At 38.5% G+C, this 26,490-nt stretch overlaps 1 protein-coding gene across 7 annotated transcripts in view; it reads left to right on the plus strand.

Annotated features, from left to right (window-relative positions):
- The window catches only part of kdm2bb (lysine (K)-specific demethylase 2Bb), a 231,775-nt gene that overhangs the window by 180,467 nt on the left and 24,818 nt on the right, over positions 1-26,490 (plus strand). For 5 of the 7 annotated variants that reach the window (XM_073065597.1, XM_073065598.1, XM_073065599.1 and 2 more), the window contains 4 exons: positions 3,289-3,432; positions 5,216-5,302; positions 24,752-25,024; positions 25,580-25,618. In XM_073065597.1, the coding sequence (XP_072921698.1) occupies positions 3,289-3,432; positions 5,216-5,302; positions 24,752-25,024; positions 25,580-25,618 (543 nt within the window). The remainder of the gene's footprint in view (positions 1-3,288; positions 3,433-5,215; positions 5,303-24,751; positions 25,025-25,579; positions 25,619-26,490) is intronic. The other 2 variants (XM_073065595.1, XM_073065596.1) reach the window with 2 other exon arrangements.

Genomic DNA, 26,490 nt, shown 5'->3' on the forward strand with positions numbered 1-26,490 from the left:
TATGTCTTTTCCTTATCCTATGCTTTTCCAATGTACATCAGTTAATAACGACCAGGAATATACCAAGCTAAAATTTATCCCATCGTTTTTTCTAAGAGCACTTGATGTTATTTGTAATACTCCATCTTTGCCTTTATAATGAGCAAACCTGGACAGTTTGCGTAAGTCATGGACTTCGTCAGAAAGAACATTGCAAAAATTTGCATCGTCTCTAAATCTTACCCTACATTTATTACTGGTCATGGTTCCAATCTCTCCTTTTTACCCTTGCACTCCTATGTTTTATTAAATACCTGTTCTCAGGCTCATTAAAACTGCGTAAACTGGTACGAATAGTTAAAGTAATCTTCCACTTTTTCTTCTTCCACTTTTTCTGCCTCCCTTCATAAATGACAAATTGATGTATTTTCAGTGATTTGGAAAAGTTTGAACAACCAGAAAATTGCCTTCATGCATCTTTTTCAGCAAAACTATTTTTAAATGCCTATAAGATACCTACCTGATCAGTTAGGTTTCGTGTGGAATTAATGTCTTAGGCAACGTTACTATCAAAGTCACTTGAGAAAATGTTTGCCCTGTAATTGAAGCATAATCATAGTAACATTTGCAGGGATATAGGTAAAAGTAGTTGAATAGAACTAATTGGGTGTTTTAAAGGAAACCAAACACAATGGGCCAAATGTTGGCTGTTATCAATATCAAGAACTTGCAAATAAAATATAATGTGATTTGGAATTTATGTTGTCATCAATTTTCACCCTTATTAGAAATAAATAAACAGTATAAACGAGTGATTTTTTTTTAGCGATGTAATAAAAACAAGTCATGAGAATTAGGAACAGCAGTAAGCTATCTGACCTTCCTAGCCTGCTCCTCCAATCATGATATGTCTAAAAAGCATTTTTCTGCACTGTTCCCATGTTCCTTAATTCTTTTAATATTCCAGGAATCCATCAAACTATGTTCTGAATGAATTCAGAGACTGAACATCCACAGGTCTGTGCCTAAGAATTTCAGGGCTTCATCATGCTAATGAGTGAAGACATTTCTCTTTATTTAAGTCCTAAAAAGCGTACTCTCAGTTCTTGACTCATTAACCAAGGGGCTCTTCCTGGTTCCAGCCTGTCAAGCCCTTTAAGAATTTTAGTCTAATCCACTCAATTTCTCATGGGAAATTGGCCATTCTACGTTTAGTGAATGTTTGCTAGACTTTGGCAAATGTGTCCTGTAGAGAAAGAGGCCTAACTGTATGCAGTACTTTCAGTATGGTCCTATATAATTACAGTATGATTCCTTTACAGCTATACTCAAATCCTTTCACCATTAAGTGCTACAGCTGCATTTTAGCTTTAGGTGATTGTTATACAAGTCTGAAGTCCCTTTGAACATTTCCTTAACTGTCACCATTTTAAAAAATGCTCTGTTTTTTGTTTTAGTGTACCAGAATGGCAGCTTCTGACATTATATTAAATAATGGATTCTTTCAGTAGTAATTATCAGCAGAATTAACTCAGTTCCCTGGTTCCTCATACATAAAGCTTTCTTGTGGTAAAGGGGTCATACTTTCTTTCATATCCCGCAGGAGCAGTTACTGAGTGGTGCCTGTAAAGAGATGTTTTACAATGGTTGGCATCCATCTGTATTATCATATAAATGATTAGTTCATGAAATTGCAGCTAATACTTTAAACATTTCCCTCCTGAGCATTTTTTCTAATTTCTTACAAAACAGAACCATTGTCAATAATCCTGCTGTTGGCTCAGAACTCGTGATGAAAATTGGGTAAACCAAAAAAATACATAAGGTCAACCAGATGCATTCGTGTTTAATGCCAAGTTCCCTTGGGTTCAAATTCAGTGAGTTTGCTCCCACATTGGAACATGTGTGGTTATTTTAATTTGTATATGCTTTCATGCACTTCCACGTTAACAATGAAGCCAGGAAGTCTCTCTAATTCAATAAATCTCTAATTATGTAATCTATGTGTTAAATAGTGTTCAATGAACAAGAATTTGTAGTTGAATGGGGTAAATGATTCATTGAATGCCTTCACTCTATTACCGTCCTGCTGTATTTGCTCAACATTTTAAAAAATCCATAACTATCATAAACATCACTAATGTCACTTAATTTGAAAGTGTTTTGCAGCATTTAGTGATTAAGACATAGCTAAAGGGTTTTGTAACTTGATGCTCAAAATTGTTGAAATACTCGATGTTTATTTTCTATAAATATTCTCTCCAGTAGACTGAGTCACAACACTGGTGAAATTTTACTGAGCGTTTAACAGTGAGCATTCTTTTCACGGAGACTAATGCTACTTATTTGAATTTTTTGCAACAACACAAAGTTAAAACCAAAATAAAAGTTCCTGTATTTTGCCTTTGCTTTGTCTTCACTTTCAGGAGAGTGATCTCCCACTTTCCTACAACAAACTGCATTCAACACAGTAAGACAGAAGGATACGAAATATTGAAAATAACTACATTATTGTCCATCAAAGATGTTAAAAGTTGGATTTTAAAGTTGGTTAAATGATGGGGTGGAGAGCTCATTAATGTTTAAGTGAAGAAAGGTGTCACTGCAGAGCTAGCACAAAGAGCTATACAAGGTTGCAGAGGTATATTGGCAAGAAGCGGTGGTGAGAATGGCAAGCAAGAACAGGAATTTAAAATTCAATGAGCTCATAATAAGACATGAATGACCATTGAAAAATACAAGAGAGTTGGTACAATGAAATGACAATGGCAGCAAACTTAGAAGCAAGTCTAGCCAAGATGATGCAGACCTATATTTTTTTAGTTTCTTGAACCTTATTTAGAATTGAGTGTGCAGAGCAATTGAGAACCACAAGAATTATCTGCACATCTAGATGTGAGTTTTGCACAAACATTTGTCTTTATCATTCAGTCAGACAAATTAAAGGCAAAGTACTTGCCAGGAAATGTAAGTAGGGGAAAATCAGTAAGATAGATACAGAGTGTAGGAAATAAAAGTACCAGGGAGAATTTTTAAAATACCTTGGAGTGAAAGTGAACTTGGGTTCCGATGAATGGTTTCTGTTTTAATTCAAATTACCAGCATCTGCAGTTTTTTTTGACTTTCGTTTAAGGTTAAAGGATTGTAAAAGAGCTATTTGTTTTAAAGCATACTATGTTATAGTTATCCAGAAAAATGGGAGTCTGGATGTACGGAGATGATACTGAAGTGGACTGGGAATAATTGTGGTTGGTCTTGATGAGATGTATCATAAACAGGATTTTTAAACTGTTTCTCTTTTCTTTGCAGCCAGTCCTGCCACACACAGCAGTCTGTCTTATCTGTGGAGAAGCAGGAAAAGAGGACACTGTGGAAGAAGAGGAGGCAAAGTTCAATTTCATGCTGATGGAATGCTCCATTTGTAATGAAATTGTGCATCCTGGCTGCTTAAAGGTAAAACAGTCAAACTTGATGTTTCTCTCCCCCCCCACCCTCCCCACCTGCCACTAATCTTATCCTTTTGCTGGGTATTTTTTTCATCTATAATTTGAGTAATGAATTCCACCAGACTGTCAATTACATTTAAAAAGAAATTGGAAGAAAATGCCTCAAAAATAATCCAAGGATTTCAGCATCAAGTAGAATCTATAGATATTTAAATTGAAATTTAAGCTTTTACTGCAGTGTTTTGATCATCACTTGGCATTTTATGAGTAATTAGCTTTCAACTCATCAACAACTTGCATTTATAAAGCATATTCAAAGTTGAAATAGATCACAATATTCTGCCTAGTCATGAGGATGAAGAAGGAAAAAGAATTAAATTATCTTATGTGAGGTTGATCTAAAGCAGACTCTATATGTAAATCCAGTTATGACTGCATAATTACATTTTTTAATCATAACATCCAGTTATAGAGATTAATGGTTAAATAAAATCCTTTCACTTTACTAAATTATCAGATGTGGAGAGGGTGTTTCCATTAATAGGGGAGTCTAATCCAAGGGCAGAGCATCAGATTAAAGGGAAGTGAGGAGGAGTTCCTTCAGCCAATTGGTGGTGACTGTGGAAATCATTGGTCTTCACAGAGGGCTGTGAAGACCAAGTCCTTGGGTTTATTTAAGGCAGAGCTAGGTAATTGATTGGTTAAGAGTTACAGGCAGAAGGCGGGAAAGCAGGGTCTTAAAATATCACGGCCATGATTGAATGTCAATGCAGACTTGGCTGAAAATGGTGTGATTTTGCTCCTATCCCTGTGGTCTTAATTCTGCTCTGAACATATTAAATGCATTTTTAAAAAAAATCTATTTGACATACTACTATATTTTTGGGGAGAACTGATAAGTTATTCAGATTCAAATGCATCTTATGTTTAACTGAGAATTGGCTTTGATCTGAGATTTGGAGAAGTGTGTATTCTGGACTGGAACTCAGAAACGTGACCTGAAACTTATGATGTTGACACTTTTGTGTTCCACACTAAAAGAAATTAATTTAAAACAAATTAGTTAAAGGCACTGATGTGAGACATTTTGTAATTAGGCTCATGTATCAAATGATTTGTGAACTGAAACACTCATTTTGTTTATGAAACTCATTTGTTTTCTGTATGTTAAATTGAGAAATTCCAAATACAGTGTACAATGTTTTTATTTTCACTAATTCAGAGTTATTGTTTAAGCTAGTATTGTTCAACATTGTAATTTTAATCATAAAGCAACTGGTTAAGCTTATTTTAGAGATATATAAACTCCCACCCAGTCTTCATTACTCTGAATAATCATGCTATAGCCGCATTTTTTTTTCTTGATCATGAAGTATTATTCTGACTCTTAAAATAGTCTGGCTCTTGCAATCTCACCATTGTCAATAGGACACCATTTTAATCCTCTTTTTTTCAGTGGTCATGTTTATAGAGCTTTAAAATTATTTGTATTTGAGTCCCTATCACTCTGCCTCTAGAAAATGGAGACATATGCAATGGTATGTGATTTGGCTGCTGTCATGATTCATAATTTTAAAACTATGCCGTTTGAAATGCAGTCCTCTGACCTGTTTTTTCTTCTCTTTATACCAAACCTTAGTAATCAGATCATGTTACCGTTACATGGTGAATTTTATGCTGAATTATTTATCCGTTCCTTTCTTTATGTTTTAGTTAAAGCATTATTCTGTCTTTTTTGTATTGGTTGAGAATGATCAATTTTAATGAATGTTTTTTCCTGTGCTTGTCAGCTACAGGATGGAGATGGAGTTGTCAATGAAGAATTGCCAAACTGCTGGGAATGTCCAAAGTGCAACCATGAGGGTAAAACAGGGAAAGTAAGTTTAACTAGAGTTTTCTTTCTGGCCTGTCTTGCATTGTGAGATGATTGTTGTAATAGATAGATAGATAGATAGATACTTTATTCATCCCCATGGGGAAATTCAACTTTTTTTCCAATGTCCCATACACTTGTTGTAGCAAAACTAATTACATACAGTACTTAACTCAGTAAAAAATATGATATGCATCTAAATCACTATCTCAAAAAGCATTAATAATAGCTTTTAAAAAGTTCTTAAGTCCTGGCGGTTGAATTGTAAAGCCTAATGGCATTGGGGAGTATTGACCTCTTCATCCTGTCTGAGGAGCATTGCATCGATAGTAACCTGTCGCTGAAACTGCTTCTCTGTCTCTGGATGGTGCTATGTAGAGGATGTTCAGAGTTTTCCATAATTGACCGTAGCCTACTCAGCGCCCTTCGCTCAGCTACCGATGTTAAACTCTCCAGTACTTTGCCCACGACAGAGCCCGCCTTCCTTACCAGCTTATTAAGACGTGAGGCGTCCCTCTTCTTAATGCTTCCTCCCCAACACGCCACCACAAAGAAGAGGGCGCTCTCCACAACTGACCTATAGAACATCTTCAGCATCTCACTACAGACATTGAATGACGCCAGCCTTCTAAGGAAGTACAGTCGACTCTGTGCCTTCCTGCACAAGGCATCTGTGTTGGCAGTCCAGTCTAGCTTCTCGTCTAACTGTACTCCCAGATATTTTTAGGTCTTAACCTGCTCCACACATTCTCCATTAATGATCACTGGCTCCATATGAGGCCTAGATCTCCTAAAGTCCACCACCATCTCCTTGGTCTTGGTGATATTGAGACGCAGGTAGTTTGAGTTGCACCATATCACAAAGTCATGTATCAGTTTCCTATACTCCTCCTCCTGTCCATTCCTGACACACCCCACTATGGCCGTGTCATCAGCGAACTTCTGCACATGGCAGGACTCCGAGTTATATTGGAAGTCTGATGTGTACAGGGTGAACAGGACCGGAGAGAGTACGGTTAATCAAGTCTAACCCTGCCCCTATACACTTAAAAACAAAAAAATGTTAGAAGTAGGCCATTTGACCGTAAGAGCCTGCACTGACGTTCAACATAATCATAAGCCGGTCACCAGGGTGACAAAAGCCAGCTTGGAATCTCATTTGCAGTTGTTGTAACATCTCTCTATTTCGCTTATAATGAAATCTTATCAATGTAACTCTCTTTTGAACTTTGCACCTGCATATCAGAGCTACCTGTGGTTCCACCAGCTTGGCTTACCTGAAAAGGCAGCAGCAGCCTCCTCCATTAAAAAGTGGTGATAGCAACTGCACTACTTCATGTCTTTCACAATACCTTGCATTCACTCATTCCCTTCTTGACTGTGGCTGTATTTCTAAATGCATTATCCACATACCTGTTAGGTTTGTGGATACTCCAAATGAATACATATTATAGTGTATTTAACCACTGGTTGCAGCTGGATACACTTCCTACTCGCAGTTCGTTGTCAATACTCCTGCAGGCTATCAACGGGCCTTCTAAGTTCTTCAATCTTTGCTTCCACTCTTTTTAAACTCACAAAGACTCAAGTCCTACTCCTTTAAAATTCTCTGGACCTTTGTTCCTCCAAGGCACTTTCCCACTTGATTTAAAATTACAGTAAGCACCTCTGGTTTAAAAGCAAGGATGGAAGCTAAGCATGATTCCCTGTTTGTTGCAGTTCCCACCATTAATGCAAATTGTTAAACTTCCCCCAGAAATGGACCTGGAAGTCCATTATTGTGCATCATTATGAGAGAAACTGCATCTTAATTTATTGACAAGCTAATACCTTTTTTAAAAAAATAATAATAATTTCCAATATGAATTCCAGTAAAGTCTTAACTGCTTGTGTTCAACTCAGGATGCTCTCAGTGAAATTCAGTACTATCTGGTTCAGCCAATCAACAACTTGTCTTAAAAATACCATGATAAAGTGTGGCTAATTCTATGCATGTAAAGTTGTAGTTTGTTCTTTCTTACATGAGACATGTGGCCTTTTATGATGTACTGAATACTTCTGTGCTGAATGTGATTATGCATCCTGATGACACTATATTGGTGTCATAATCCCTTATAGAATCTTGTGTCTGGCACTGTTCCTATACGTTCACATGACAGTTTTCAATGCAGGCATGTAGTTAGATGCCTAACAGATAAACATCTGAACAAACCTGGTTATCAGTTAGCTCACACGTGGACTTTGCTGCTGTGCGTTTTGTAGCAAATAATGGATGTGGCACTTGGTTCTATTCAAGAGAGTTTAACTAAATTATGGTTAATCCTCCATAGATCGGCACTTTTCCACTGTGTCTCTGCGATCACTTATTCTATCAATGTGTAACTAATATCATATACAGAACAGTGAGTGAAATGCACCTATTAAAGGTCATGGATAGTTTTTGCCATGAAATAAGATATGGGTTTTGTCTAATGCTGCTGTGGGCTGATGAGCTCACTGCCAGAAGGATGGAAACAGCTTTATTTCAGGGTAGTGCGTGTCAGATTAATTTAGAAGATTAAGGAAGTAAATATTTCTGGAAAGGATAGACCTGTGGCTGAGATTTTAATTAATGTGCAGTGTGGAGCTTTTCTGTTAAATGTAGCTAGATTTTTGGAATAGAGATAAGGGCAGCAAATTTTTTGTTAGGACCCAGTAGATATCTTTGACCTGATATACTTTCCAGCTTAGTAAATGAGAAATCTGGGATTTTTATTGGATTCATAGAGATTCCATTGGTTCAGTAAAAATTATACACAGAGCTATCAATTCCCTTAATCAAGACCAAATTATTTTAATGACTAAATAAATCAAGTTTTATTCTAATTGAGATATTATATTCCTTTAAATTGTGTTTAATGATTCTGTTCTTTGTAATACTTTGAAATATATTCAACTTTATGTGTATTGCAGTGTGGCAATAATGGGCCTAGGGGATCATGAAATTGAGAATGTGCATTGGCCCAGTTCATCACGGGTTTAAACCCTCCCAAACATTGCATACGTCTACGTGAAATGTTGCCTTGGAAAAGCAGAATCCATCATCAAAGGTCCTCACCATCCAGGGCAGGCTCTTTTCAAGCTGCTGCCATTAGGTAGAAGGCACAGATGCTCACACCACCAGGTTCAAGAAAAATTACTACCCCTCAACCATCAGGCTCTTGAACAAAAGGGGATAGCTACACTCATGTAAGGACTCTGTTATATTGAAGGATGTTATATTGTTCTTTCATGCTCATTATTTATTGCTTTTATTTATATCTGCATTTGCACAGTTTGTTTAGTTTACAGTTCCCGATGTTTACAGTTACTGTTCTATAGATTTGCTAAGTATGCCTGCAGAAAAAGAATCTCAGGGTTGTATGTGGTGATATGTATGTACTCTGATAATAAATTTTACTTTGAACTTTGAAGAATCTGACTGTGGTAGAGATAAGTTTATTATATTGAGCATATGTGAAGTACTACTGACTTTTGATAATGTAATTTCCTTGCTAGTTAATATGTCTTAAAAATTGGTGTATTGATCATTACAGAGGTTGCCTCTGGTGCATTCCACTCCCTCCCCACTCCCTTCCTCTTTTCCCAACCATGATTCCCTCACCTTGCCTCCTTCCCACTCTCAGTCGACAGTTGAGACCCTTATCAGAAACAGGTTTATCATCATTCGCGTATGTTATGAAATTTGCCTTTTTGCGGCAGCAGTGCAGTATATAAAATTACTGCAGTACTGTGAAAAAGTCTTATGCATCCTAGCTATATATATATATGCCCAGGACTTCAGCACAGTTCTTTAAAGAAATAGGAAGATAGGACAGATGAAGAGGTGTACAGCAGAACATGTTCAGGTTTTTGTATCATTGGGAAGAGCAGGCAGAGACAAAAGGGAACATGAGAAGGGTGGTAGGTTGGTTTAACTGCACTGCAAGGAGAAGTCTGAAATGGGTGGGTATGTTGGACTGCTGCTGATCAGGGAGAACATTACATCAGTACTCAGAAATGTTACTGATAATCCTGCCCCCGCCCCCCCCCCCTTTTTTTTAATATATGGTATTAGTAGTAAATCAGTAATGCACTGTTTTGGGAAACAAAATGTATCTGTGATGAAGAAAAAAGATTTATTTTTATAAACTTTGGCATCTGCAAGACATTGCTTCCTTAACCACTGGAGCAGGGCTCGCTTCTTTTCCAAGTACTTTACGATTTGGAAGAGGGGACCAAGTTTAACGCATCCAAGTTTGCTGATGACATCAAATTGAGTAGAAAAGCAAATTGTTCAGAAGTTGTGTAGAGTCTGCATAGATATATAGATAGCCTAAGTGAGTGGGCAAGGGTCTGGCAGATCGAGCACAGTGTTGGTAAATGTGAGTTTATCCACTTTGGAAAGATAAAATTATTTAAATGGTGAGATATTACAGCATGCTGACATGCAAAGGGAAATGGGTGTGCTTGTGCATGAATTGCAGGTGTAACAGGCTATTAAGAAGGCAAATACAATGTTCAAAGTTCAAAGTAAATTTATTATCAAAGTACAAGTATGTCACAGTGTACAACTCTGAGGTTAATTTTTTGCAGGTGTACACAGTAAATCCAGGAAGCACAATAGGATCAATGAAAGACCCTGCCTAACAGGATGGATGAACAACCAATGTGCAAAAGACAAAATACTGTGCAGATACAAAAGAAAGAAAAATAAAGAAGCAATGAATATTGAGAACATGAGATGAAGAGTCCTTGAAAGTGAGCCCGTTGGTTGTAGGAGCAGGTCAGCGATGGGGCAAGTGAAGTTATCCCCTCTGGTTCAAGAGTCTGATGGTTGAGGGGTCATAACTGTTCCTGAACCTGGTAGTGTGGGTCTTGAGGCACCTATACTTTCTTCCTGATGGCAGCAGTGAGGAGAGAGCGCGTGCATGATGACGGGGGTCCCTAATGATGACTGCTCCTTCCCTGCAGCAACACTGAGTGAGGAAGGTTTTACCTGTGATGGACTTGGCCATGTCCACTACCTTTTGTAGGATTTTCTGTTCAAGCGCTTTTGTGTCTCCATATGAGATGTGATGCAACCAGTCAATGTGCCCTCTCCCACACATTTGTACAAGTTTATCAAAGTTTTAGATGTCGCGCTGAATCTTTGCAAACTTTTAAAGGAGTAGAGGTGCTGCCATGCTTCCTTTGTAATGGTGTTTATATGTTGGACCCAGAATGGATCCTCTGAAATAACAACGAGGAATTTAAGGTTGCTGAACCTCTGATCCTCTGAGGACTGGCTCCTAGACCTCTGGTTTCTCTTCCTGAAGTTAATAATGAGCTGCCTGGTCTTGCTGACATTGAATTAAAGATTGCTGTTGTGGCACCATTCAGCCAGATTTTCATCACCCTCCTATTTGCTGATTTATAACCATTTCTGATTTGTCCAATGACATCGGTATTGTCAACAAACTTAAATGTGGTATTGGAGCTGTGCTTAGCCTCACAGTTATAATGTTAACTTTCACTGCTAGAGGGATTGAATTTAAAAGCAGAGAGGTTATGCCACAACTGTACAGGGTACTGGTAACGGTGCAGCTGAATGACTGCATACAATTCTGGTCTCCTTCTTTGAGTCCTTGCAGAGGAGGTTCACCAGGTTGATAATGGAAATGCGGTAGATTGAGTCAGCTGGGACTATACTCCCTGGAATTCAGGAGAACGAGGGAAGCTTTCATAAAAACAAAATTATGAACTGGATAGATAAAGATGTTCACAGTGGTAGGTGAGACTAGAACTGGGGGCAGAGCCTCAAGATTCAGTGGAATAGATTTAAGACAGATGAGTAGAAATTACTTTTCCCTGAGAGTAGTGAATCTGTTGAATTCTTTGCCCAGGGAAGCAGTAGATTTATCTCAGCTATCTTCTCCCTTCTTCCCATAGCATCCCAGGAAAGATCCCATCAGAACCTGAGATCTTATCCACAATAATACCCACCAATACTCCTATCACTTGCTCTTTCCTGAAATGGAAAGAATATATAGAGCAATCACTTTGAGATATACTGCAGTATATCAGTGCACCCCGTCCTTCGCTCTTCAAGTGAATACTGCTGCAAAGTATTCATTTAGGACCTTGCTCATAACACCAGATATAGATCAGCCCTTGGAAAGCCTACTCTTTTCTTGGCTACCCTCTGGTTTCTAATATAAAATTCTAATATATCTTCATCTCCTACTTGCCAAGAATATTTCTTGGCCACATTTTGCCCTACTTATTTCATTCTTAATCTTTCTCCTTTAGACTCTATAAACTTCAAAAGGCCTTGGTTGATACCAACATACCTGATGAATGCTTCTTTTAAACCTCCAATGTCCTTTATTAACTAAGATTCACTAAACTTCCCCTTTCTGGATGTGTTGACTTTGATCTCTTTGCAACTTGCCTTTAAAATGCCTTCTACATGGTATGTAGTTTACCCACTGCTTCCAATATACTTATACCAGGTCCTGTCTTTCCCCAGTTTTCATGAGGATCAACTTTATCCTTTTCATGCAAGACTCTTTACATGCTGCTTCAAAAAACCCTTTTGGACGCTTTTTACCAGTTGTATCCTATCAAACTCCTCAGAGTAAGGAAATCCCAGTCAATATTTAGAAAGTTAAAATCCCCACCAATACAATTTAACTGCATTTCTAACCTTCTGTGATCTGCCAGCTGGTCTCTTCTTCTCACTCCCACTACTGGGAAGTCCACAGTGCAGTGTGAAAGTATTTGCTGCTTTTTTTATTTAGTTCTACCCAGAAAGCCTTAAACTGATACCTTCACAAAAGAACATAAGAAATAGGAACAGGGGTAGGCTACGTGGCTGTTTGAGTCTGTTCCACCATTCAATAAGGTCTTGGCTGATCTGGCTGTGGACATTCCCCACTTGCTTTTTCCACAGAACCCTTAATTCCCAAACTAAGCAAAAATCTAACAAACAGCATCTTAAATATACTTAATGAAAACACAGGCAGGAGGGTAGACGGGATGGTGTTTCTTTGTTGGTTAAAAAATCAAATCAAATTATTAGAATTAAGTGACATAGGGTCAGAAGGTGTTGAATCATTGTGGGTAGAGCTAAGGAACTGTAACAGTACAAAATATCCTTGATAGGAGTTGTATAAAGCCTCCCAAACAGTAATAAGGATGTGGCCAACAAATTACAATAGTCATGGGGGACTTTGATACGCAAGTAGATTAGGAAAATCAGGTTGGTGCTGGATTCCAGGATGGGGAATTTCTAGAGTTGCTACAAGATGGCTTTTTAGAGCAGCTGATGGTTGAGCTCATCAGGGGATCAGGTATTCTGGATTGGGTGTTGTGCAATGATTGATTAGGGATCTTTAAGGTAAAAGAACCCTTAGGGGCAAGTGATCATGATATGTTCAAATTCACCCTGAAATTGAGAAGAGGCAGCTGTAGGCAGATGTATCAGTGTTACGGTGGAGTAATAGGAATTACAGAGCCATGAGAGAGGTATTGGCCAGAATTGATTGGAAAAGAACACTGACAAGGATGATGGCAGAGCAGTAATGGCTGGAATTTCTGGAAGCAATTTGGAAGGCACAGGATATATACATCCCAAAGAGGAAGAAGTATTCTAAAGGAAAGATGACACAACTGTGGCTAACAGGAGAACTCAAAGCCACCTTAAAACCAAAGAGAGCGCATATAATAGAGCAAAAATTAGTGGGAAATTAGAGAAGCATAGAAACATAGAAAACCTACAGAACAATACAGGCCTTTCGGCCCACAAAGTTTTGCTGAACATGTCCCCACCTTAGAAATTACTAAGCTTACTCATAGCCCTCTATTTTACTAAGCTCCATGTACCTATCCAAAAGTCTCTTAAAAGACCCTATCGTATCCGCCTCCACCACTGTTGCCGGCAGCCCTTTCCACGCACTCAGCACTCTCTGAGTAAAATGCTTACCCCTGACATCTCCTCTGTACCTACTCCCCAGCACCTTAAACCTGTGTCTTCTTGTGGCAACCATTTCAGCCCTGGGAAAAAGCCTCTGACTATCCACACTATCAATGCCTCTCATCATCTTATACACCTCTATCAGGTCACCTCTCATCCTCCATCGCTCCAAGGAGAAAAGGTCAAGTTCACTCAGCCTATTCTCATAAGGCATACTCTCCAATCCAGGCAACATCCTTGTAAATCTCCTCTACACCCTTTCTATAGCTTCCACATCCTTCCTGTAGTGAGGTGACTAGAACTAAGCACAGTACTCCCAAGTGGGGTCTGACCAGGGTCCTACATTACCTCTCAGCTCCTAAATTCAATTCCACGATTGATGAAGGCCAATACACCGTACACCTTCTTAACCACAGAGTCAACCTGCGCAGCTGCTTTTAGCATCCTATGGACTCAGACCCCAAGATCCCTCTGATCCTTCACACTGCCAAGAGTCTTACCATTAATACTATATTCTGCCGTCATATTTGACCTACCAAAATAAACCACCTCACACTTATCTGGGTTGAACTCCATCTGCCACTTCTCAGCACAGTTTTGCATCCTATCAATGTCCTGCTGTACCCTCTGACAGCCCTCCAGACTATTCACAATCCCTCCAACCTTTGTGTTATTGGCAAACTTACTAACCCAACCCTCCACTTCCTCATCCAGGTCATTTATAAAAATTGCAAAGAGTAAGGGTCCCAGAACAGATCCCTGAGGCACTCCACTGGTGACCTACCTCCATGCAGAATATGAACTGTCTACAACCACTCTTTGCCTTCTGTGGGCAAGCCCTTGGATCCCATGCCTCCTTACTTTCTCAATAAGCCTTGCATGAGGTACCTTATCAAATGCCTTGCTGAAATACATATACACTACATCTACTGCTCTACCTTCATCAATGTGTTTAGTCACATCCTCAAAGAATCCAATCAGGCTCGTAAGGCATGACCCTTGACAAAGCCATGCTGACTATTCCTAAACATAGCCTTTGATAAGGTCCCACATAGGAGATTAGTGGGCAAAATTAGAGCACATGGTATTGGGGGTAGGGTACTAACATGGATAGAATATTGGTTGGCAGACAGGAAACAAAGAGTAGGGATTAACGGGTCCTTTTCAGAATGACAGGCAGTGACTAGTGGGGTACCGCAAGGCTCAGTGCTGGGACTGCAGCTATTTACAACATACGTGAATGATTTAGATGAAGGGATTAAAAGTAACATTAGCAAATTTGCAGATGACACAAAGCTGGGTGGCAGTGTGAAATATGAGGATGTTAGGAGAATGCAGGGTGACTTGGACAGGTTGGGTGAGTGGGCAGATGCTTGGCAGATGCAGTTTAATGTGGATAACTGTGAGGTTATCCACTTTGGTGGCAAGAACAGGAAGGCAGATTACTATCTGAATGGTGTCATGTTAGGAAAAGGGGAAGTACAATAAGATCTAGGTGTCCTTGTTCACCAGTCACTGAAAGTAAGCATGTAAGGTGCAGCAGGCAGTGAAGAAAGCTAATGGCATGTTGGCCTTCATAACAAGGGGAGTTGAGTATAGGAGCAAAGAGGTCCTTCTGCAGTTGTACAGGGCCCTGGAGAGATCACACCTGGAGTACTGTGTTCAGTGTTGGTTTCCAATTTGAGGAAGGACTTCTTGCTATTGAGGGAGTGCAGCGTAGGTTCATGAGGTTGATTCCCGGGATGGTGGGACTGTCATATGTTGGAAGATTGGAGCGACTGGGCTTGTATACACTGGAATTTAGGATGAGAGGGGATCTGATTGAAATGTATAAGATTATTAAGAGATTGGATATGCTAGAGGCAAGAAACATGTTCCCGATGTTGGGGGAGTCCAGACCAGAGGCCACAGTTTAAGAATAAGGGGTAGGCCATTTAGAACAAAGTTCAGGAAAAACTATTTCACCCAGAGTGTTGTGGATCTGTAGAATGATCTGCCTCAGAAGGCAGTGGAGGCCAATTCTCTGGATGCTTTCAAGAAAGAGATAGAGCTCTTAAAGATAGCGGAGTCGAGGGATATGGGGAGAAGGCAGGAACGGGGTACTGATTGTGGATGATCAGCCATGATCGCACGAAGGGCCGAATGGCCTACTCTTGCACCTATTGTCATATTATACCTCTCCAAATGTTCATAAATCCTGCCTCTCAGGATCTTCTCCATCAACTTACCAACCACTGAGGTAAGACTCACTGGTCTATAATTTCCTGGGCTATCTCACTCCCTTTCTTGAATAAAGGAACAATGTCCACAACTCTGTAGTCCTTCGGAACCTCTCCCGTCCCCATTGATGATGCAAAGATCATTGCCAGAGGCTCAGCAAACTCCTCCCTCACCTCCTACAGTAGCCTGGAGTACATCTCATCCGGTCCCGGTGACTTATCCAACTTTTTGCTTTCCAAAAGCTCCAGCACAAACTCTTTCTTAATATCTACATGCTCAAGCTTTTCAGTCCGCTGTAAGTCATCACTACAATTACTAAGATCCTTTTCCATAGTGAATACTGAAGTAAAGTATTCATTAAGTACCTCTGCTATTTCCTCTGGTTCCATACACACTTTCCCACTGTCACACTTGATAGGTCCTATTTTTCCACGTCTTATCCTCTTGCTCTTAACATACTTGTAGAATGGGGTTTTCCTTAATTCTGCCTGTCAAGGCCTTCTCATGGCCCCTTCTGGCTCTCCTAATTTCCTTCTTAAGCTCTTTCCTATTAGCTTTATAATCTTCTAGATCTCTAACATTACCTAGCTCTCTGAACCTTTTGTAAGCTTTCTTTTTCTTCTTGACTAGATTTATTACAGCCTTTGTACACCACGGTCCCTGTACCCTACCATAACTTCCCTGTCTCATTGGAATGTACCTATGCAGAACTCCACACAAATATCCCTGAACATTTGCCACATTTCTTCCATACTTTTCCCTGAGAACATCTGTTTCCAATTTAAGCTTCCAATTTCCTGTCTGATAGCCTCATAATTCCCCTTACTCCAATTAAATGTTTTTCTAACTTGTCTGTTTCTATCTCTCTCCAATGCTATTGTAAAGGAGATAGAATTATGATCACTATCTCCAAAATACTCTCACACTGAGAGATCTGACACCTGACCAGGTTTATTTTCGAATACCAATTCAAGTACAGCCTCTCCTCTTGTTGGCTAATCTACATATTGTGTCAGGAAACCTTCCTGTGCATATCTAACAAACTCCATTCCATCTAAATCCTTTGCTCTAGGGAGATGCCAGTTGATATTTGAGAAATTAAAATCTCCCATCACGACAACTCTGCTTTATCACACATTTCCAGGATCTGTTTCCCTATTTGCTCCTGGATATCCCTGTTACTATTGGGCGGCCTATAAAAACATCCAGTAAGGTTATTGACCCCTTCCTGTTCCTAACCTCCACCCACAGAGACTCCGTAGACAATCTCTCCATGCCATCCTCCTTTTCTGCAGCTGTGACACTATCTCTGTTCAACAGTGCCACGTCCCCACCTCTTTTTCCTCCCTCCCTGTCCTTTCTGAAATATCTAAAACACAGCACTTGAAGTAACCATTCCTGTCCCTGAGCCATCCAAGTCTCTGTAATGGCCACCGCATCATAGCTCCAAGTTCTGATTCAAGTAGAGGATTGAGAAGATTTTAAAAACCAACAGAAGGCAACTTAAAAAGTCATTAAAAAGAAAAAGATGGAATGCAAAAGTAAGCTAGCCAATAACATTAAAGAGGATACCAAAAGCTTCTTCAGATACACAAGGTGTAAAAGAGGCGAGAGTGGATTATGGACTGCTGGAGAATGATGGGGGGACAAGGAAATGGTGGACAAAATGAATAAGTATTTTGCGTCAGTCTTCACTGTGGAGGACACTAACAGTATGGTGGAAGTGTCAGGGATCATGAAGTGTGTGAAGTTACCTTAACTAGAGAGAAGGTTCCTGGGAAACTGAAAGGTCTGAAGGTAGGTAAGTCAGATGGTATTCTGAAAGAGGTGGCTAAAGAGATTGTGGCAGCATCAGTAATGATCTTTCAAGAATCACCGGATTCTGGAATGGTTCCAGAAGACTGGAAAATTGCAAATGTCTCTCCACTCTTCAAGAAGGGAGAAAGGTAGAAGAAAAGAAACTATAGGCCGGTTAGTCTGACCTCAGTGGTTGTGAAGATGTTGGATTATTAAGGAGGAGGTTTCAAGATACTTGGAGGCACATGATAAAATAGGCTGTAGTCAACATGGTTTCCTCAGGGGAAAATCTTGCCTGACAGATCTGTTGGAATTCTTAGAAGAAATAACAAGCAAGATAGGCAAAGGAAAATTGGTTGACGTTGTCTACTTGGATTTTCAGAAGGCCTTTGACAAGGTGCTACACATGAGGCTGTTTAACAAGCTATGAGCCCATTTATTACGGGGAAGATTCTAGCATGGAAAAACAGTGGCTGATTGGCAGGAGGCAAAGAGTAGGTATTAAGGGAGCCTCTTCTGATTGGCTGCTGATGACTAGTGGTGTTCCACAAGGGTCTGTGTGAGCACCGATTCTTTTTACGTGATATGTCAATAATTTGGATGGTGGAATTGATGGCTTTTTGGAAAGTTTTCAAACAATATGAAGATCGGTGGAGGGACAGGTAGTTTTGAGGAAGTAGGCTACAGTAGGACTTAGAGAGATAAGGAGAATGGGCAAAGAAATGCCAGGTGGAGTACAGTGTGGGAAGTGTATGCTCATGCCCTTTGGTAGAAGAAATTGAAGGGGTTGACAATTTTCTAAATTGATAGAAAATACCAAAAAATGAGGTGCAAAGGAACTTGGGAGTCCTTTTGCAGGATTCCCTGAAGATTAATTTACAGGTTGAGTCTGTGGTGAGGACGGCAATTACAATGTTAGTATTCATTTCAAGAGGACTAGAATATAAAAGCAAGGATGGTAATGTTCTATGAAGTACTAGTGAGGCCTTACAGAGTATTGTGAGCAGGTTTAGGCCCCTTATCTTAGAGAGGATGTGCTGAAGCTAGAGATGATGGTTTTGATGGCTCTGCGAATGTATTCACTAGAATTCAAAAGAATGAGGGGTGACCTCATTGAAACCTATCGAATGGTGAAAGGCCTTGATAGAGTGTTTGTGGATGATGTTTTCTATGTTGGGAGAGTCTAAGACCAGAGGGGACAGCCACAGAATGGGGGGGGGGGGGGGGTCCTTTTAGAATGGAGATTGAGGAGGAATTTCTTTAACCAGAGAGTGTTGAATCTGTAGAATTCGATGCCAAAGGCAGCAGTGGAGGCTAAGTCTTTATGTATATTTAAGTCAGAGGTTGATAGATTCTTGACTGGTCAGGAGATGAGGGGATGTGGAAAGAAGGCAGGAGATTGTGGCTGAGAGGGAAATGGATCAGCCATGAAGAAATGGCGGAGCAGACTTGATGGGCCAAATGGCCTAATTCTGCTCCTATATCTTAAGGTATGTTCTTGAGATGTATATATTCCCTTTATTTTAATTTGCACTGTTTGTTGTCTTTTGCACACTGGTTGCTTGTCTGCCATGTTGGGTGTGGTCTTTCATTGATTCTATTATGGTTCTTGGAGTTACTGACTATGCTCACAAGAAAGCATATCTGAGGATTGTATATGGTGACTTATATGTACTTCGATAATAAATTTACTTGAATTTTGAGTGCACTAGGTAATTGCAAGAAGTTGCCTAGAATGGAGGGTTGTAATTTATCAGGAAAGGTCAGATAAACGGTTGGTTTTATTCCTGAGAGATAACTTCATCGAGTTTATGAAATTGAAGGGACACAGGTAGAATAGGTAGTCTTTCTTTCCAGTGCAAGGAGTCAGGATTTGAAGGGCACAGGTTTAAGGTTCTGAAGGGATTCTGAGTGGTAAAATTTTCAAACAGGGTGATGATTATCTGGAATATGCTGTTAGAGAAGGTGGTAGAATCAATTGATTGGTGTGGGCAAGGTGTGTTGCGAATCCATCCTTGAAAGCATTCCATTCAGTCAGATTATGACAACTTGCATACCTAGATCACTGTGAAAGGCAGCCAGTGCAATGGAACATCAGTTTGTCAGAATAAATAATAACTCAGATATGCTTCAGTTTGTATAGATGCATCTTTAGTTTGGATGAGGAGTACAGCATAAAATGCCTGCTATTGTTGTGGAAATAATGTCTGTGTGAAGGTTTCAATGTATCTTTATATTGTAAATCATATTGTTAATTTCATGTATTTCTGGGCACACAGCTTCTTAATTTAAAAAGATAGGAAGTAAATTTTGAATGAGGGCCATTAGTCCATTGAAGTAAACCAATTCCTTTCCCTTGAACAGTCATTTTCTATTTTGTTTACCTTTTCAGAGGCTAGTCTTTCTGTACCTTTAACCAAAAGTTCAAACTGGTGACCTTTCCAGAGATCACTGGCGAGGCTTATTTTAGTCCATTTGCCAAAAGGTCAATCTGGTCTGCAAGGACTGATTCAGTTCTTATCCTCAACTCAGATCTTTTCCCATGTGTTGTGAAAATCCATCATAGCGGAAATTACTAAGTGCTGCTGCTCCAGCTATTTCATGACTTCTCGCTGCATCAGTGAGTAAGTAACACTCAAACAAGTGAACCAGGGAAAGACGGTGGGCATTCTGAAGGTCTAAATGAGTTAATGAAGTGAACAAAAAAAATGTGACGCCTAATCAGTTTATAGCTGGAGTACATTTATCTTCAATGCTCAAACATGCTTCAGTAGCATCAACAACATTTAGTTCTGAGCAGTGTCTAGCACGTTAATAACTGTTTTGGAAGGACACATTTATAGTCAGTAACCATGTTGTCATTTGAACAAGTCTATTTCTTTACGGCTCAACAGCCAGAGGCTGGAATTTGATTTGATCACTTATTTATGTTTGATTTCTAAATAGCATGTTAAAGTGATTATTTTGTGTACTTACAGCACATCAGATTTTGCAAAATGGGCAGTAGGCTATTAAATATACTGCTTCAGTTTTTGTCATTGTGCAATAAACTGACAAGCTAATATTTGCTAGCAAGATAGAATATGCTGATATATTTCAATTAAAACAATTGCAGAATAACGATCATTGGATTTAAAATCTGACACTGGAATCTCATTATTTTAGTTTTTTGTTCTATTTCCAAGTTGGAGTTTTACATCAATTTTATTTTTAGTATGTATTTATCTAAAATGTAAATTTCTGAAAACATTAGTTTACAACCAAGACACTAGGAGTAAAACACACTTTGTAACAGCCTTATTTTTGTTGGGCTCTGGAGTAGAGCTCTATGACTATATTCTGTTTTCAGTTTACTGATCACTTGATTGGTTAAAACTGAGAAGATAATGATTTGCTGGTGTTGACTATACTGTATAAAGGATTGTTGATAAATTTGACCTTGATGTAGATGATAATTACATTTCAGTTCTGATGTAAGCACCAAAAAATGTGCTCTTTAATGCTGTTATTCACTTTATAATTGATGTCTGATGTGGTCTAAGGATGCATACAGTACTCATCATCAGAGTGTGCTCAAGATTTTATTAGGCTTTGTTCAAAACGTTATTTTCTGAGTAATTTGGCAATTCTTAAGCATTTGAACATCTAAAGCTAGGATTTGAGTGCTATATTGGAGTTTATATTTGGGTTTTTTTAAGGGTCCCTTTTTCTTCTTGCACATCTTGAAGGCTCTGTTGGTCAAAGTAATGTTTGAAAGGATAGGTAACCCATTTACAGACTGCCACCATGTGGCGTGGAACATCAGCCAGGGAAATAATGTGCTCTTTGCTAAATGGTGAGGTATAAATAAGTAGAAGGAATGGGAGTGACACGTGCTTCTGATACAAAATTAATCATATGAGATGGTTAGCCATATTTGCAATGCAGCATTCTGATATTCATTTTGCTATTGTATTATCCATCACTGTCACAGCTTAAATAAAATCAGAATTTACTGAAAACTTCTCACAGATCATGCACTGACTTTGGAAAGAGAAGCATATTTCATAGTAGTTTAACTGTGATCATCACAGATAGGTCCTTTCTACATTTAGAGACACCAAACACAGATTGGGTCACTGCCTGAACATTCTACTAGGGTGATGTCTGCCACTACATTCTCCATCATGTTTTTATCCATCTGCCTGTTACGATAAGGCCCAGTGTAAGCTGAACAACTGCATGTTTCAAACTTCCAGACTCAATGTCGAACTCTACAGCTAAAAATTACTTTTTTCATACCCTGTATCAGAGCAGTCGAGATCATCCATCTTTGACATTGGCTCAGCCTCATCATTCACAATGTACCCCTGCATTTCAAACTCTACATTCGTTGCTCTGTATTCTTAATCTAATTGCCCTCATTTCATAATATTTGTTAACAAAGGATTATGTTCTCCTTCCATAATTGTCCACATTGACGTATCAAATGGATTGCCTCCTCTACAGCGTTCTCCCAAGGCAGCACCAGCTTTGCCCACATTCACTGTGCCCTACCCACTCTTCCCCCATCCAAAACTTCGACATTAATTTGTTTTCCTTTTCTCTTATTTGGACAAAGAGAATTTTAAATTTAAAAAAATATATATTTTAAAATAATTTAAGAGTATCTCAACATTTTTTATATTTATTTTTAAACTGTTGAGAAGACCTTTAACAGTACCAATTCTATCAGATGAAAGCTCATCAACCTTAAGCACTGGCTTTATATTTCTATCTACAGATGTTAAGTATTTTTACCATTTGCAATTTAATTTCTAAAGAGCATCTGAGTGAACTGGGGTATGGGAGATGCAGGACCCTGAGGCTGAGACCCTGAGGCATTTTATGAACTTAACAAGTTCATAATATTGGCCAATGAGTTAAAGTTTATATTTGTTGAATAACTGCTTTGTGGGACTACTGCATGAGTGAGACTGGGGTCTAATTCCATCCCACATACTGTAGTTACTGAACCAAGTGTGGCCATGCGGTTTGTACGAGGTGCAATTTTGATTTAGCATAAGATGGCTTGTGGTATTTTGGTGTTTAATCTAAAGGATTTCAGTTCAAGACAATTATAAAATGTGAAAAATTCTTAGACTTTAACAGGAGGTTTTCCCCACATATGGAATCCTAAAGAAATTAGTCAAAGGTTGAATTTTCTATTCCAGAGGCATATGACTGTTCAGCCAACATTCAACATAGAGATTAATAGATTTCTAGATATGGAATAAAGGAATCTTGGGAAAAGGGCAGAGAAATGGTGTTTGAGATAGATCAATCATGACCTTGTTAAATGGTGGAACATGATCGGTGCAGAATGGCCTACTCTTGCTTCTATTTTCTAAGAAGGCTTCAAAGAGTATAGTTAAAACAACTGTTAACTTAATTCTTTCTTCCCTTAGCAATCCCTGGACTGTGTGATTTCTTGAATTTACAATCCTCATATTTTACAAATATGCGTGCAAAGTGTTTTTAATATTTCAGCCACACTTCCTGCCACTGAAGTACATCTCCATTGTCAATGTTGACATCGGGGATTGGATGACTGCTTTCCAGAAAGCTCCCATTCAGCTTACAAGGGCATCCCGGTGACTTTAATTATCCATTCCACTCACACTCTGACTTGTCCTCCTTTGGTCTACTAAGGCCCAAAGAAATGTACTATAAACCTGAAGAGTTAACAAGTTATCTTTCAGCTGGACATGTTACAACCTTTGTGTTGACTTAACAAATTCAGGAAATTGGCCATTCTTGCCTTTCATCTCACGTTTCCAGCTTTCAGCTTAATTGATCTCCTGAAGGTAAATTTGGATTTCATTCATCGTCTCCTATTTACAGCTCCCCAAATGTACATTATGTTATTCACCTGATGACTGCGCTCATTCAACCAAAGATTCCCTATTTATGTCATTCAATCTTGCCTGATCATCAGCGTATTGCAGATCTTCCATTTTGTCCCCATCTCCTCACCCTCATCTTTTCCACAGTTTACAACTTTTCACATTTCTGAGCAAAGGTCATCATCCAGAAACATTAACTCTTATTCCTCTACCTCCACAGCTGAATATTTTATTGCTTCTGCCTTTCTTTTTACTGCTAAAGGAAAGTCTTTCTTTATATTATATAAATATATTTATCCTGTATTCATAATATCAAAAATACATGAGGTTATTTTTCTCATGTACAAATAACCTTTTAAATTTCCTTTTCCTATTCTCTTTTGTACTTTCTACATTCAGCTAGGATCCCTATCATGTTGGAAGCCTGATGTTTGTGCTCCTTTCTCTTGTATTTTAATTTCATCTTTTTATCTCAATTTTGGATTCCTTTCCATTCACCTACTGGGAATATTTCTAATTATAACCAAAGAATCTTTCAACATGAAGGTTTCCTTTGCCCAATTACAGTTTCACTTTCCAATTTTTAATTCCAGTCCATTTGGTCAGCTTCTCTTTCATCAATTGGAATTGCACATTTTCACTTTTTTTTCTTGTTTTCCTCAACCACTTTAAACCTAATGAAATTATTTCTTAGATGCTCCCCATTTAAAACTGCACTTCTTTTTCTAGTACTAGATTGGCATAGTTTCCTTCTTGTTGGACCAAAAGTTTCAAATCAAGAACAATCTCTTGTGCACCTCAGGAATTCCATGCACAATGTTATTTTAATCTACTTCAAGAAAAGCTTTCCTTTAATCACTTAAGCATAAGATTCCTGTTTCTTTTTGAACTTTGCTTGAAAATTTCTTGCTGACTTTTCCCCCACCATTTGGCACTGCACATCCTTCATAGTTCTTTAAATCTTAATAAGTTTATATGTTGACCTGGAAAACCTCATTCATTTCCTCAGTTTCTAGAGAGGGTCCTTGTCATACTACTTGAAATTCCTTATTATCTTTCTTTTTCCTTTTCATGAAGATGGTGCCTAGAAATATAGATTGCAACTATTTTGTGTGATAGTCTGGTTTCCTTTATTCCTATTTATATCATAATTCAACTGTACAGTCCCCTCTGTATCCACTTGAATTTGAAGCTCTAGGCTGGTGCATTGTTATCTCCAGCCACATGTTAACCTACTTTGTTTTACTGCTTCTGTGTTGCTTCACGCACAGCACTCCATGAATTCCAGAGATACCCACCTTTGAGGATCTGCTCCTCAATTCTCAACAATCTCTACAAACTTAACAGATTTAAACATGTTCTGGTTTTTTTTATCAGTGGTTCTAGTATGCACTGGAGTTTGTTTTCTTCTGCAGAATATTCTTTAAATATCTGTAATATGGTATATTTATGTGTGTGTTTATATAAAGGCACTGATAATATGGGGTGGTCTGGCATTTAATTCATTATGAGTTGTGCGGAGGCAGTATAGGACAATTAACATTACATTATGCTGAAATACAAGAGGTATAAAGTTGTATCTGTTTTTTCTCTTCTGGTCTATAAGCAGAAAAGAGGGCCAGGATTTAAGTATGCCTCCAACCTCCCAGGTTCACTGCTGAAAGAGCAAAGGCAGAACAAAGAGCATAAGGACAACATGGAAACAGTCAAGAAAAAGGGTGAGCGAGAGGAAAATTCCAAGCGGAAATCCGAGGAACATTCCAAGAAACAATCAGATGACTCTGTTCCCAGGAGGAAATCCGAGGATGGGCTTGTGATACGGAAGCGACGAATTGCTGATAGATCATCAGACTCAGTTGTCAGGAAAAAGGTGCAACATAAAAATTTGACAAATTTGTCTGAAGTTTTTAATGTTCCATTATCACATAGCAATCCTGCAGAATTAATTCTAGGATTTTTTATATTGGAAAAATAGTAACCAAACAACATTTTCAAAAAGTTTAGATTTTCCAATGAACAGTGCAATGATTTATTTTTCAATAGAATGCAAAGCTGTTATTTTTGTGCTATAACATGTAACCATTCTTTAAAAATTTCTATTCTGCTTTGTATGGTTTAATTTTAAAAATAACATTAGCAGTAAGGTTCCAATTTTTAATTGCTGGTTTACTAAATATTCAGTGGACTCTATAATTATGAATTTAGCAACAGCTGTTATTAAGTAATCATTGCAGAATATTTGCATCACATCACTGAACAAGTGCTGACTGTGTTAACAGGGTAGCAGGGCAACATTTCACTCCTGATTTATATCAAGAGTGAAATGTGGAAATCTGAAATAAACAATTGGTTTTTTTTTTGAAAGTAAGTTTTTTACATATTTGTCAATATTTCTTGAAGCTGACTTTGTGTTCTTTTCTGGCAGTTTAAGATTGGAAGGGAAGAAAAGCTGTTAAGGAGAAAGGTATTTGTGCTTATTCATATTTTAAAACATTTGACCACTGTACAAATGTTTGTTTTCTCAAGTTTGATTTTTTTTTCTCTCTCTCTAAATTACCGGTTCACTCAGAAACACTAGATTTGGATGTCATAGCATTGCTCAGTTATGGCTGGAGCTTAAAGTAGATTAATGTTCATTATGATGGATTGGAATCTCTCATCCATTCCACCAAATCCAGTAAAAGCAGTTGCTGCTGTTAGAAGGTAGCCGTGATTATGTCTTGTTATGAGGAATTAATCTAGTGGATGAATCAGCTCATGCTTGTAGAGTTCAAATTTCCTCATTGTGAAGTATAACTAATCGATTTTTTTTCTTACAATTTTAATCCCCTTCAATAGATAGTTTTATCCTTTAGCAATAGGGAATTTTGTTAAGACAAGAGAAGGTGGCTTATTTCTTCTTAAGTAGGAAAGCTTAATGAAAGATTTGGTGGAGTCACTCAAAATTATGTACAATTTTGAAATTCTAAATGGGCAGAATAGTTGGTAAATCAGAGACGCAGATTTGAGATAATTAGCCATAATAGCCGGAGGGTGGGAATGAACAGAATGCGCTGTCTAAGAAAGTGATGGAATTGGATTCAACAAAACTTTTTAAGGGAGCTAGATGTGAACAAAGAAAGAAACTGCAGGTTTATGGGGAAACAGACAGCAAATTAGAATAACTGGGTATTTCTTTCAAAGCACTGTCATTGGCATGATGGAGCAAACAGCCTCTATATGTGATGCAAGATCTAATAACCCATTCTAGCTGCAATACTACACTAAATACACTTGAGCACAGTGATTAAATTCAAACACAAATGTGACCTCTAATGACATTGCACAGCCAAAATA

Source organism: Hemitrygon akajei, chromosome 14, assembly GCF_048418815.1.
Source record: "Hemitrygon akajei chromosome 14, sHemAka1.3, whole genome shotgun sequence".
Classification (NCBI taxonomy): Eukaryota; Metazoa; Chordata; class Chondrichthyes; order Myliobatiformes; family Dasyatidae; genus Hemitrygon; species Hemitrygon akajei.